Source organism: Papaver somniferum, chromosome 7, assembly GCF_003573695.1.
Source record: "Papaver somniferum cultivar HN1 chromosome 7, ASM357369v1, whole genome shotgun sequence".
NCBI lineage: Eukaryota > Viridiplantae > Streptophyta > Magnoliopsida > Ranunculales > Papaveraceae > Papaver > Papaver somniferum.
Genome location: NC_039364.1, coordinates 148,370,060 through 148,385,834, shown reverse-complemented (window position 1 = coordinate 148,385,834; position 15,775 = coordinate 148,370,060). Strand labels below are relative to the sequence as shown.

At 36.9% G+C, this 15,775-nt stretch overlaps 1 protein-coding gene across 1 annotated transcript; it reads left to right on the top strand.

The window, feature by feature from the left end:
* Positions 1-5,218: 5,218 nt before the first annotated feature.
* On the top strand, positions 5,219-6,495 carry LOC113295355. The gene is made up of 2 exons (XM_026543694.1): positions 5,219-5,982; positions 6,075-6,495. The coding sequence occupies exons 1-2, from the start codon at positions 5,219-5,221 to the stop codon at positions 6,493-6,495; spliced, it is 1,185 nt and encodes a 394-aa protein (XP_026399479.1).
* The last annotated feature ends 9,280 nt before the right edge of the window (positions 6,496-15,775 follow it).

Genomic DNA, 15,775 nt, shown 5'->3' with positions numbered 1-15,775 from the left:
TTCATGAGCCGATTCAATTGAATCGAATCATCTTTGTTTCAATTGTGTCTTGTGTAGTTACATAAAATCTCATAGCAATTGAACAACACTCTAACCAGTTCATTTGAAGTCAATTGAACTAGTTATGGTGAAGAAGAACAAGGTTAATATGAAAAGCTCATATGGTTAACCTTTTGGGTTACTAAGTTGAACCAACGTACACGTACATGTTTGGGCATGGTTTTCACGAACCCAGCAAACGTATACTTCAAGTGTGTGTGACAAGATAAGTTTTCGATCTAACGGTTAAGAAATATTATCTTGAATCTAAATCAGGTTTTCATCTAACGGTGAATATGGATTGCTTTGTAACTAAGGCAAAACCCTGATTTGAATACTATATAAAGGAGACATCTAGCATTGGGAAAAACTAATCCCCACACGTCTGTGTGATACTAGTGCGCTCTCTAAAGTCGATTCTCCTTTAATCTTTGGTTTTCTTCTTCTAAAACCAGGTTAACGACTTAAAGACTTCATTGGGATTCTGAAGCCAGCCGATACTACTTTTATCGTAGTTGTGTGATCTGATCTTGCATCTTCTATCCTACGAGTACAATCATATTGATCGGCTTGAGATCGTGAGAGTTCTCCGATAGGCAAGATATAAAAGTAATCACAAACGCCTTCGTCTCATCGTTTGTGATTCCGCAACATCTTCTTTCGCTAGTCGATTAAGTTTGTTGTAAGGTGATTGATTAATCTAGGATGTTCTTCGGGAATATAAGACCGGATTATCAATTGGTACTGTTCACCTTGATTATTATCAAAAGACGGAATAAAAATTTTAGGGTTTTTCTGTGGGAGACATATTTATCCTTTGATAGACTTTTCTGTGTGAGACAGATTTGGTTATTATCAAAGCCTGCGATTTTTGGTCGTAGCAACTCTTAGTTGTGGGTGAGATCAGCTAAGGGAATCAAGTGCGCAGTATCCTGCTGGGATCAGAAGCGTAGGAGTGTAACTGTACCTTGGATCGGTGGAAGACTGATTGGGATTCAACTATAGTCCAGTCCGAAGTTAGTTTGTAGTAGGCTAGTGTCTGTAGCGGTTTAATACAATGTATTCAATCTGGACTAGGTCCCGGGGTTTTTCTGCATTTACGGTTTCCTCGTTAACAAAACTTCTGGTGTCTGTGTTATTTCTTTTCCGCATTATATTTTATATAATTGAAATAATACAGGTTGCGCGTTAAGATCATCAATTGGAAATCCAACCTTTGGTTGTTGATTGATATTGATTGATCCTTGGACATTGGTCTTTAGTACCATCCAAGTTATTCCTTGTGTTTGATTAAAGACTCGCTATTGTTTTAGATTGAGTAAATCAAAACAAGTAAGAGATATTAACTCCTTGAGATACTTTAATCTAGATTGAGTCTGACTGTCTAGTTGATTCTCTAGCAAAGTATTTAGGAGTTAGTCCATACAGATTGTTAATCGCATTATTGGGTGGTGTTGTTAGACCCCCGCTTTTTCAGTGGTAATCGTTAGTTTGAGAGTTTTTGTTAGTTGTTATTTCGTGGTTTGTTTAAATCGTTAATGTAATTGCACTTTTGTTTGATAAATAATAATCTTCATTTAAAGTTTTCTACATAAGTTATATTTAAGAACTTAGAATTGATAAGCTAGATTAAATTGGGGCAACACTTTTAAGATTTCATAACAACTTGCATATCGGAACTTCTCTCCGTTGTCACGCAGCCACTTTGCACGACATCTTTGATCAATCTCCAGCAGGGTTTCACATCTTCTCATGTTTCGAGCCTCTTCCTTTATCATACCAATATACTTGTTAACATTCTTAGAAATTATGGAGAACTGAGCACCCAACCCCAACGAATTCCGATTGTAGAGGTTCGTTATTTCTTCTTCAAACTTCATTAAAACGCGTTCCGAAAACAGAATTAGCCGTAATGCGCCATTAATGATTGGACGATTAGTGTAGAAACATAATTCCTGCAGATGCATTCATCTTCGAACGTGCTAAAATTGAGTTGATGTGCAACTCTCCAACTATTTGATCTTCTTAATTCATTTTCCACACTAGCTCGAAGTGCAACTCTTTGATTTTCGGCCGCATGTTCCTCTTCTATGAATTGAGCCATAGACATGTCTTGAGCCATTGGAAAATCTAAGAAAATAAGAAGAAGGTGTGAGTTAAAATGGTAGAGGAATGTGGTATTTATAGGGGGGAAGATTTATGGACGTTGGATCAGATTCTATTTAACGGTGCTAACTAAACTGTCCGGTCTTATAAAACCCGGTAGCGGTGTAGTTAACACCTAACGATGTAAATGACACCGAGCGGTCGAGAAACTTGACCTGGCCCGGCTAAGTGGAAAATTTTCCACTTAGCCAGGCCAGTTTTCCACCTCCATAGTGGGTGCTTAAATGTGCCACACCCATAGGAAGGGGCCTTACTAATCTACCTACTACAGTCATGAGGGTTTTTGCTTGGAATTGTCAGGGCTTTGATAACAAAAAAACTAGAGACCATCTTAAGGATATGATCTATAGATATAACCCTGGTATAATCTTCATTTCAGAAGCAAAAATATGAGAAGTTAAAATGAAAAAGCTCATTAGGCAGTATAACTTCCCAAATTGTAAACTCATACCGTCTAGAGGTTTATCTGTTGGTTTAATCATTCTTTGGGAGGATGATTTTCATTTTAATATTGTAAATGCAGAAATAAATTGTCTAGTGCATGATGATCCCTCCAAACCAAAGTGGTTATTGACCTGTCTTTATGGCTCTCCATATCCTCAACACAAAGAAAAGCAATGGAAGTATATTAAGGATTTAAGTCATACAATCACATAGCCATGGGTTGTTATGGGGGATCTTAATTTGGTCTTTAGAAATGAAGAAAGATTACATGCTCAAGGATCCATCTCTACAGCTGCAAGTGCTTCTAATACTTCTAATAATATGGTTTCTTCATTTAGAGACTCTCCTTTTGTTAATCTTATTCATGAAGCTGGTTTAGAAGATATGGGGTACTCAGGCAGATCCTTTACTTTTTCTAGTAATGTACATGGCACAGGCATCATAAGATCGAGGCTTGACAGCGCAATTGTAAACAATGATTAGTTCATTTCTTTTCCAGACTCTAAACTCCTTCACTTACCATAGATGGGATCAGATCATTGCCCCATTTTTCTTGACACCTCATTTCTGAACGCTAATAAGAAGAGGAACTGGAAGTATTTCCAGTTTTATGAGAAGGACGACACCCTAAATAATGAAATTGTTGCATCCTGGTCTCAAGATATGAATGGTTCACATGCCTACAGATTATCTAAAAGACTTGTAATTACAAAAAAATATGTCTCCAAATGGAATAAGGATAAATTCGGTAACATTCAAAGCAATATAGATCTCCTTCATCAAGAACTAGAAGCACTTCAACAACAATCCCCAAATCAAAATTTTCATCAACAAGTGATTCAAGTAGAGAATCAGATTGAACATTGGCATCAAATTCAAAGCGACTTCTGGGGACATAAAGCAAGAGATGAATTTTATTTAGAAATGAACAAGAATACTAAATATCATCATGCAAAGGCAAATAAAATAAGAGTAAGGAATAATATCATCGCATTGAAGGATGAAAATGGATACTGGTGCACCATTAGAGCTAGCCTGGAAAAATTACTTGCTGAGTATTACAGTACTCTTCATACTACATCTTCTCCAACCAGGAATGATAATATCTTACAATGTATCCCAACTACCATTACTTCTGCGGATAACATAGCGCTGATGAAGCCACCATATGAAGCTGAAATTCGTAAATCCCTAAAAACTATGAAACCATGGAAATCCCCTGGACCAGATGGCTTTCCTCCAGGATTCTTTCAACATCATTGGGACATTGTTGGTGCTGACGTTCTAGATATGATGAAGCAATTCTTCCACACGGGCTATATTCTCAAAAGTCCTAACGCCACAAATGTTTCTTTAATCCCCGAGACAAAGAACAAGCAATTTCCAAGTGATTAGACCAATTTCTCTTTGCAATACCTCATATAAAATCATATCAAAGATCCTCTCATCTGGACTAAAGAAAGTAATGAGAAGGATTATTTCTCCTCTCCAAGATGCATACGTTCAAGGTAGGAAGATTTCAGATAACATTCACCTTGCACAAGAAATTATACATACCATGAAGGATAAAAAAGAATTTCTAAGTACCTGGCCATTAAGCTAGATATGTCGAAAGCCTTTGATAGGCTTGAGTGGTCATTTCTCAAAGATGTCATGATGAAGATGGGTTTTTGCAATGAGTGGTGTGATCTAATTATGCAGTGTGTGAGCACAACTCAGATCTCAGTTCTACTAAATGGGGTTCCTTGCAGTGCATATAAACCAACAAGAGGGGTGAGGCAGGGTGATCCCTTGTCGCCTTACCTCTTCATTATTGCCATGGAAGCATTTTCATGCCAACTACTCTCAGTTGAACAACACAATCATATTGTTGGCATTAAAATTTCTCCAAATTCTCCTTCAGTTTCACATTTATTTTTTGCGGACGACTGTTTATTGTTTGTTAATGCTGATCTACATAATGTGAACAATCTCCTTCAAATCATTGAAGACTTTGGAGCAGCCTCAGGATAAATGGTAAATTTCAATAAATCGAGTGTATACTACAGCACTCATGTGCCACAGAGATTCAGAAGAATACTTAGCCGACGCCTGAAAGTGCCTATTATGAACTCAAATGAGAAGTACTTGGGGATTCCTCTCCTCATTGGCGACAATAAAGTTCAGTGTTTCACTGGACTAGTTGAGAGAGTGCAGAGTCGTCTATATAATTGGAATGTAGAAACAATGTCGCAGTGTAATAAATCTCTGATGATTAAGACTGTTACAAATACGATTCATTCCTACACTATGGGTTGCTTACAAATACCAGTGGACATCATCAAGCAAATTGAAACTCTACGTCGTAAGTTCTGGTGAGGTTTTAAAGATAAGAGAGGTATGTATCACTTCTTGGAAATATTTAAGTTTGCACAAAACATTAGGTGGACAAGGACTTAGGGATTTGAAAATCCTTAATCAGGCTCTTCTTGTAAGAGCGGCTTGGAGAATCTATATAAACTCGGAAGAACAATAGGTCAAGGCTATAGAATCAAAATATTTCCGTGGTACAAGCTTTCTTCATGCAAATATGAAAAACAACTACTCATGGGCTTGGAAGGGCATTCAGAAACAACTTACTTTCATAAAGCAGCACTGCAAATGGAGACTAGGAAGGGGTAATAAGATCAAGATTTGGCTTGATGTATGGGTACCTGGAATGGATACACCACCAACACCGAAGCAAGGAGTGGCAGATAGTGAACACTATATCTGGGTTAAAGATATTTTCTTACAAGATATCAGTCAATGGAATAGTGAACTACTCCACCACCTGTTTGATAGTAACGTTATGGATCTGATTCTGAATATGAGAATACCAACTGAAGCTGAAGACAAACTAATCTGGAACCTGACACATAATGGGGTTTTCACTCTAAAATCCACTTACAACAGGTTGCATGAGCTAAGTATGGGTAATCTGCAAACTTCTAATAAAATACAAAACTCTACCATTAGCTGGAAGAAGTTCTGGAATATACATACATGGCCTAGAGTAAAGCATTTATGGTGGAAATGCCTCACAGATTCTCTGCCTACCAAAGTCAGGCTTGCAATAAATTGCAGATATATAAAATGCCTTTGCCCCTTGTGCAATCAGTTTGATGAATCACTCATGCATATTCTCTTTAACTGCCCCTTCTCTAGGGCATTCTGGATGCATATTTCTGGTGGTGTTGGTATCTTAACAGGGGCTCATAACAGCATTACTGTCATGTTTGAAAGCTGGATGATACAACCTCAACATCAGTCGAACCATACTGTAGTGCTGAATACTGCAATGATCGTCTCCTGGTCAATCTGGAATGAGAGATGCGAAGTCCAATTTCAGAAAAAAAAACAGCTGATCCGACAGTGGTTGCTAAAAAGGCTATATCCTTTGCTAGTTATATTGAGAAGCTTAACTCTAGTGTCTCAGTAACTACTAATATAGGCCCGCTAGTTAGGAAGGTGTTGCCAAAGTGGAAACCACTTGCTTATCCATTTTATGCTCTTAATTTTGATGCTTCATATGATGCTACTACAGGACTAACTGGAATTGCTATTGTTGTACGTGATTTTGCAGGAAGATGGCGGGGCTGGAAATTCAAACGGTATGCAGGAATAAGGAGCTCGGAACAAGCAGAGTGCCTGACTTTTCTTGATGCAATTAGATGGGGTATTGAGCTAAGATATACACACATTGTTTTTGAAACAGATTTGCAAGGAATTGATAGCTACATCAATAACTCTACACCAGCTGTTGCATGGAAGAATGAAGACATTCTGTTGGATGCCATTGATAGTCTAAAAAATATCCCACAATGAGATTGTAAGTTTATGTCTAAAATTTGCAATAAACCTGCGGATAAACTAGCTAAGTTTTGCAGGCAATGGTATTACTAGAGAATGGCACATTGAGCCACCTAGGGTTATTGAGAGGTACCTTTTGTCAGATTTGGAAGTGGTTTCTTAGTTAATAAAAATTTCTTTGGCATAAAAAAAAAAACTCATCTTGGCGGCATTGCTACTTACTTTGTGCAAGCTCACCACATTTTTTAATTTCTTCTTTATGACAGATAAGCCGACCCCTTAACCCTGCTACTTTTTTCATTAAATCCACTGCCGACTACAGGCATAGAATGGCAAGAAAATACTACTAGGATTTACCAGTTTTATAAAATAGCAGATTACAAACTTTTGGGAACAGCTAAGCTGCTTAGCCTAAGCATATTCCTGAGGGGTTTTCTCCAAGTATAAACGCGCATTTTATGCAAAGCCAGATAAATTAGCCAAAGACCCACCTCAACCATTTATTTAACAAGATAAAAAAATTGACAGAAACTAAACAATCATTTCAAAAATCCAATAATAGAAGTAGATAGTAATTGAAACCGTAATCCGAAAGAAGAGAAAAAGGAAAGGGATTCTACCACATCTAATTATTACAAAAGAGCAATGTTAGTGTTTCTTTCGTACTAATCCCACTCAACATCTACTAATCCTCAGGCATAAGACAACCCCAGACATCCTCATCAGCTCCGACAGCAGGAATCTCCACTGCTTCTTCTTCTTCTCCTTTTGTTTTAAGAGCCAAAAGGGCAAAGAGACCAGTAGCAAACAAAATGTGGACAACAGGCTTTGGTGTTAGGAATAAATCTTTAAATGCCAAAGTTAGGTAGCCATAAGCTATCCCATCAGTAAATCCTGAAGGATCCTTTGCCAACTGACTTGCAATAATCGCAACAAGCGTAGTAACCACAGATATATTAAAGAAATAGATGTCGTCATCATATTGCGAGACATGCATCAAGACTGCGACTGAAATTAGTATAACATACTTGGGGATCTGTATGCCGTGCTCCAGAATCAAGTGCCTTATCATTATCACTCCAGGTGCGCCAATGCAAAGAACAAAACTTGTGTAGAGTAGAGCTGTGAGTGCTGCGAAGTAAAACCCGAGATCGAGGGCTGCGATACACATGGTAGCGGGTACAATTGTGAAAACCGCTATCTTGAACCAGATGCCAGAGTAGTATGGTCTGTTGGGGATGTTGGCAAAAAGTGCTTCGCATGCTTCAGCATGCCTACGCTGTAGGGCTCTGAAGTGGCCATGGACCAAAAGTGAGATGACCAGCAACACAGGGAAGAAGAAACGCCTGTAAATCGGAATACAAGAAATTGAAATACTATCAATATTTACATATATACGAAACTTATGTTCAAAATCAAACACAAACAGAACTTGGAAATTACCTTGAGCTTCTGCACGACTAACTTCTCCATAGCTATATCTCTAATAGATCAAGATAGACTAATTAGAATCAAAAAGACTACTTGAATCAGATAGACTACTGCAATAACAATATAACTTAAAAGAGTACTTGTTCTGTTCTTAACAATTTAATTACACCTTGTCACAATAAACACCGAAAAGGCATAAATAGCTTTTGGTGCAACCACAAAACTGCATCTTAACAAATGAAAAAATAGACAAAATAGGCAAAACCCCAGTCCCATACAACCCTATGCAAGCACAATATAGTCAATTTATAATTTAAACAGGCAAAAACCCATCATAGAATCCCATATAAAGATCCCATATAATGACTATAAGATCCCAAGATAGGAAACCAGCACAAAAACAGAGACCTAACAACCTCATATAAATACACGAAAAGCATGGATAACGAGAACACATAGTTCAGCCTGGTACAGGCCATTGCTCAGGCCAAGGACACTAATCCAACCTGATTCTATTCATGATCCAAATATGAATTGTTCATTCTAATAGAGTTCTATCATTCAAAATATTGAAATCTAATACATCTGCATAATCATACAATCTGATCTAAACTCAGACTCTACACCAATTCTAACTCGAGAATTCTTATAATCCCAACAACTTCAATTCATTCCTAACTCAGCACTACCACCAGACTTCACTTGAGATTTCCATTCAAAACACCACAACCTCTCTTTCTCATTCCACCTGTAATGACACAATCAATCTTCTGAATATTCTTCTCTATCTATTTCCACTCTGATTCAATTCAATACAACAATCCTCCATATTGAATCTCAGTTCAAACATCTCTGCCACATCCTAATATTCATCTAATCACATATACTAAGAGCTCAGTGTTACGTCTTAACCAAAGGTAATCCAACCCAACAACCCCATTTTAGTTCCAGCCTGCATTGCAACTGCCAATATCCAGCTCATCTCCATCTTTTGTAGTTCAACCCTGCTACAACTTCTCCACTCCGTTACCTACACTGAAACTCAACACAACCATCCCCCATTCATTCCATTTACAACTTCAGCTTCTCAATATGACATACAATTTCACAGTTCGATTGTCTACCACTTACACTTCAACCAGTATCCTCACAACCACACTCCACTATAACTATAATCAATATTAGGTAATCATCATTAAACTCTCCATTGATTTATCAAGACTTAAGTTGGTTTACAAGATGGATACAAGTATTATAACAATCTTACTTGCTCCTAGATTTACTTTCTCTCTCCTGATTTCTTATCTAACACTCACCAAAAGAACTCCACACAAGTAATAAACTCTCCTCTTTATATAAGATCTTACATAGTGGATGACAGCTAAGAGATCCTTTATTTTCAGAATCTCTATGCGATACACTCGCTCATGTACAATCACTCGTTCTCGCACAGACCATACTTCGCACAAATCTTCACACTTTACTCGTGACTTTGCTGACATCATCCATTACGTCATCTCAACCTTGCTGTGTGCGATCTCCCTCGTTTAAGTTATATAGCCTTCACTTCGCATACTTACTAACATGTGCGATATCTCACTCCTACATTCTGCCTCTTCTCATTTCGCTTATTATACAGGGTGAGCGATATGAGAAACTCCCACCCTATATTATCGCATATGCTTGTCTTTTTACACTTTGCTTTGCCGACAATTTTCCGGAATTCAAGTTTATCTGTTTACACATGTTGATTTTCTTCCTTTTTACTGGTTCAACCATTTGCAACCGGTCATATTCTTTTACCTATTTATTGGTTCTTCGTGGAAAATAATCCTCTCCTCTTTCTTTCATCGTCTGCAACTACACTTTTCATCTATCCTCTCTCTTGCCGCTGCTGTTCCTTTTTTTCTGCTGCTGCTGTTTTATCCTCATGAATCCCGAATCAAAGTTTGTTTTCTTCTATCATGATTTATTGATTACAACGGTTACTTTTGGCTAACCCAACTCCCATACTGTTGCAGGAAAAGTTCTTCTCTAAGTGCTCTTAGAATAACTTCTAAATCTTCTTCTAGTGTCGAGAGTAAAGAATCGCATAAGAGGAAGGCTTCACATAACAAAGAGTAAGAAATACCCAAAAAAAATTTAAAACAATATTGTTGCCTCTATTTCTTATCTATTTTGTTTTCGCAGACTTCCAATTCTGACATGGGTGATGCCAAAGGACCTAAAACTAAGAATCTCGCAAGCTTACTGCGATTAAGTCGAACCTCTCTATTCTTGATTTTAATGTCGGAGATGTCACCCCTATAACAACAATTCAACCTTTGCACACAAATTCTCCTGTTACTCCTGTAACAACTCAAACTCCTGAGGCAAATATTTCTATTTCTCTAGTTCAAGCTTCTGATGTGAATGCCTCTGTTACTTTTGAAGAAATTTTTCCTGAAAAGGAACCTGCTGCTGATCAAGGGGTAAAAGGTGCTTCCACTATTGCCTCTGCGAATGTATTGAATATGGATCAAACTTCCTCTTCGTTCATCAATACCGATTCTCAATCAATCCCTGCTGATTTGTCTATCCCTACAGATTTCTCCATGACTTCCCCTTCTATGTCTATTCCTTCTTCTTCATCTTCTCATTTTTTACTAAATTCCCTTTTTATGAGTAAGAAAGCTTTGGATAATGTGAAGTCTGCTTCTCAAGCTCTATCCGATATTATCAATTCTACTCAATCTTTAACCAATGATCCTTGCAAACTTCGCATATGTTCAGCTTTGAGTAAGCTTATGTGCGAATTCCCTTCTGATAAAGCTACAAGAAATGAGATCCTCTCTCAAATTGATCATAGTTTTCACGCTGCTCTAGATGTCTTGGTAACTATCTCTCATATATTAACTTTATCTTCTTTCATGTTATTTTAATTATGACCTCTTAATCTCTTAACTTTATCTTCTTTCTTCTTTAGGACTCTCATCGTCGCATGATTTTAGCTGAAGGGCATTTTGAATATAGTTGTTCCCAGCTGTAACTTTCACAACATAATGCTTCTTTAGAAAAGAAAGTCACTAGAATAAAAGGGGAAATCCAGGAAGTGCAATAGTTGAGAGGAGAACTCGAAGTTGCGAATGTTGATGCCGAGAATCTTCGTAGTGAAAATCGAAATCTTAGAGGTATTTATTGATAGACGCATTTATGTGTCTAATATATCTCATTTGTATATACTGTTAGTGCCCTTTTTTGTACTTATTATGGTGTTTTTTTTATTTATAGGTGTTTTTAGAAAAATAATCTTTTTTGCGGCAAAATTGGTTAAAAATGCGGCGTTTGGAGCTCCGTTGATAGCGCACCGGAAGTACCCCAGAAATGCACCGGAAACATCCCAGAAATGTCCCGGAAGAACCCAGAAAAATTTCTATTTCCACCCAAACGCTTGGCGCCAATGAGTTTTTTATTTGAGTTACTATTTCAGCCCAAATTGCTAAAGGGACACCCAAACTGGATTAGGGGGACACTATTTTCATTTCAAATATTTGAATTTTGGAGGGAAAATGGGTGAATAGTGCTGTCAAATTAGGGTTAGGATTTTGGAGGACTTAGATTGAGATTAAACAGCTAAAAATTATTGGGAATCTTCCATTGAGCTTAACAGGGATGATAATGGTCTCAGATTCAGTTAGAATTGGCTGGATAATCAGGAATTGATCAAAACACCAAGAACAGTTTTGGCGGGAAAAATATTTTTGAAACTGCCAGAATTAGGGTTTGAATTTTGAGGATGTTTCAGGTCGATTCAATGGCTGAAATTAATTGGGTTTACTCCTATGGGCTAGAAAGGGATGATGTATGTGTTGGTTTTGATCCATTTGGGCTAGAATGATGGATTTAAGGATTAACAGGATTCTGGCTTGTTCTTCCGGCGGGAATATTGCATGCAGACGCTGCAGATGTTGGAGTTGAATTCTCGGGATGTTTTAACGAGATTTAATCGCTGTAAATGATTGGGATGGACTTGTATTGATCAAACAAAGTTAGTTTGGGCAGTTTAACTAATCAAAATGGGTTGGATAATCTGTTGGAGGAAGACAGCGTCAACAGCAGGAGTGTGAACATATTTCGAAGATATGGTGATTAATCAGCAGAAGATATCATAAGATTTGCTTCTATCCTATCTTAACAAAGTTTGGAAAGTTATTAAAAACCAAATATCTGTTATTAACGAGAAATCAGAGTCCACAGGGAAAGAAATAACGGACGAGGCCATGAAGAATAATAGAAGATATTCAGGATTAAACCAAGAGATTTTTGGGCCTTTCGAGTATAAAAAGTCCTGTGAGAGTTCAGAGAAGCTTTATCAAGAGTTTGGCGGTCGAAAGAGAGTCAGAGGAGCAAGGTAGGAGCACCAGTAGCCATTGCAGGAGAGCTTCCTGCTGCTGCTGAGGAAGAAGAAGACGAAGAACAGACTGTCCAAAGACCGTCGTTCTTCAACAGTTCCAGCGCAGACAGAAAGTGTCGCTGTTTACAACGCTCAGGTTGTGTCGCTCTTTACTGCACTTAAGTTTTGTTTATGCAGCGCAACAGTTAACATCGCAATTGTAACGCTTATAACTGTTGCGAAATCTCTGTTTAATATTTTCTCATCATTTAATCAACTTTTTTAGCTATAAAATTTTATTTTGAGAACATGAATAATATGAGAGGCTAAACCCCCAACACTGGGATAATGGAGGAAGCCATATTTCACGCATATAATAATTTATTTAATTCTTTCATGACTTCTTGCACTTTTTATAAATAGTTATATGATTTTTCTTAATTGATTGCCATTTCTTTTGATGGTTTATGCTTGGTCTTAGTACTTTTGATATTCCATGCTTTCGATTTACAGTTAATCTTCTAAAAAATCTACCTTGGAAAGAATTAGAGTCCCTATTTTTATGTGAGCTATAAGTGTTTTGGGAATAAATATATTAATTATATGAATGATTATGGTGGAATCCTGAGTCCTAGTGTCTCTTGATCCCGTGACATTTTTTGTACATATATTTTTTAAATCTTTTCAAGTCCGAGTAACGAATCCCCTACTTATCGCAATATTAATATTACAACAAAATGGCGCCGCTGCTGGGGAGGAGAAGTGGGAGGAGAGTTTAGAATTTTATTTCTCTCATTCTCATCATTTGTAAACCATTTTTGGGCCATAATAAATTATTTTGAGAGCATTTTTACTATGATGAGCTAATTCCCTCATAACCAAGGCAATGAAGGAAGCTATTCACGCAACATAAATGGGTAACTATTTCATTTAATTATATAATTCACCTAATCGCTGCTTTTGCAGAGTTTTAAATTATTTGAATGATTGTCTTAATTATTTGTTATTCAGTTTGATAGGTTATGCTTGGTTTAATCTCTTGATAATCTATGCTTAAGGTTTACAAATAATGTTTGAGAATCTGTATGATTGATAGTGAACTAAAGATAAAAGAGGACTTAAGAATTGAATAGAGTTTTGAAATATTTATCATTAAATTTTGCATAATAGTGGAATCTAGTGTTTTGGTTACCTCTCGCACCCATTGTTAATATTTTTGTATATATAATTTTATTAAATCTAAAATTCCATTTCCTTCACAAGTCTGAAACGAATCTTATTTACTACAATCACAATCAAAAATCTTAATCATTTTGGCGCCACCGACGCAGATTTGTGCTTAGATAGAATTTTTAGGTTTTTTTTTATTATTCCATTTGTTCTTTTTACGTCTCTTTGGTGTGTATTTGTATTACAGGTTTGAAGTTGGATACTAAAGACCTTGGAATCAAATCTTAAAGCTAAAAGAGAAGGGAAAAAGACAAAGCAAAAAAAAGGAGAAAAAAAAAGGAGAGAGAATTATTATTTTATTTTTTTAAGAGACTTTCCATTTTTTTTGTAATTATTATTATTATTATTTTTTATTTGAAACGTACCTCTGAGGGCTTTTATTGAAAATAGGAAAAAGAGTAATATTACATGGAAAGTGTTGGTAACCTAGCTACAAGCTGAGAACCAACACCCTTTTGAATAACAATACCTATTATTATTATTAGTATTATTATTATGAAACGTGCCTCTGAGGGCTTTTATTGAAAATAGGAAAAATAGTAATATTATTATTATTATTTTCTTTTCTTTGGACTGGACTTTGGACAATTTATTTTAATTTTAAACCCTACGGAAGGGTTATAATTTTTTTTTAAATATAACTGTTTGCAGGGAAGGACGACGATTACAATATCGTCTCGGCCCCTCGGGTTCGCACACTGACATTGGAGTCGGTGGCCCGAGTCGACAGCGGTTCATCGCCCGTCTGGTACGGGAGGTAAGTCTTTCGAAACACCCTCGAATCTCCTGCAAGCGGGTTTACTGTATGCCTTAAGGTGAATATATGTTGAGGACTGAACCGGCTGTTTTAATTTTCTAGTAAAGGGCAAGGCCTGGCCAAATCAAGATAAGGACTCGGATATCATCACCGTTTCCTTCTTGCCCGCCTTAGGAACACGTAACCAACGCGAACCTAAGCCTTAAAATTTGGACTAGAACGAGACCGATAGGGTAACGAGCTTAATAGGAAAGTCATTCGAAAAATATTGGTTACTCTTTTAAGCATACCTCGAAGTTCATAATGGTTTCTGTGAGTTGAATGCGTGACTGCGCCGCCTTGTGATAGCGATGAGGCCTTGGGTATCAATGCTCCACTGAGCTTCCCTCGCCTCAATTCAACTTACTTTGACTCGGATTGATTCCAGAGGGGTTTTCTTAAATTGTAACGAATTCCCTTTCGAAGGATTAGAAGCTGGTCTAACAATCTAAGTGGAGCCATCATGCTTTTTGTTTGCTAGAAATCAGTAGGTTTGATTTGGTCGAGTCATCCTTATTTGTGATTGTATAGAATTCCCTTGCAATTAAGAATGTCGAACTGGTATGATAGAAGCCAATACAATGAGTATCGACCTGAATTTGAATATGGACATCATCAGTTTTATGGCCATGGTGGGAATAGTAGTTGGGAACGCCAACCTTTTCAAGGTTATGGTTCATACCATGGTGATCCCAATTACTATCCACACGCGAATTGGTCTTACGAGCAAGAAAATCAGGAACACTGTAGTACTGGTTACTCGTTTTTGGAAACTAGTCCTGATTATGATATTTTTGAACATGTTCCATCTCTAGAAGAGACCCAACAACGGATTGAAAGGACGTATAAACGTTTAGTTGCAATGAATAGTTCAAAAGAAGAGTGTACACGATATTCTGAGATGATAAATGAGAGTGGTGAACGTATAAGTGTTATGCTCAGTGAAATTCAGGCACGTCTAGAGGAAGAAAATGAACAGTTGGCTAATGCTGCTCGAAATAATCTAAATTTCCAAAATAGGGTTTCTAATTCTACCCTTGATATCAATAGTGAATATTTGCCTAATTTAGAGGACGAGGCTAGAATAAAAGACACTACTTATTTAGATAAGGTTCAATCATCTTTGTACTATTATGATGATGAAGATAGTAGTAATGAAGAATCTGAAATATGTAGGCATAGTGATCAGGAATCTATTAATCCAATTGAGCTTTATAATGATTATATTATTTCTAGTTCAAATCCAAATAATTTTTATGATTATTCACCTATTCAAAAGGACGAGGATTTGATTAGGGATACCACCGTTTTAGACGATGCAGTTTTTCCTTTTGATTACGAAGCCGATAGTGGTTTAGAGGAACGTGTTTATTCCGAAAATGTTGTTTTAGAGTCTCGCGACTTAGAAACAATAGTATTAGATGAAGAAGATATACCCGTAGAGATGAGTAAAGATGCACTACCTG

Excerpts from the sequence above, each read along its gene's own strand:
- LOC113295355 (XM_026543694.1), top strand. The coding sequence starts at position 5,219 with ATGAAAAACAACTACTCATGGGCTTGGAAGGGCATTCAGAAACAACTT. Across the intron at positions 5,983-6,074 it reads ACTGCAATGATCGTCTCCTG|TTATATTGAGAAGCTTAACT; the intron begins GTCAATCTGGAA and ends ATCCTTTGCTAG.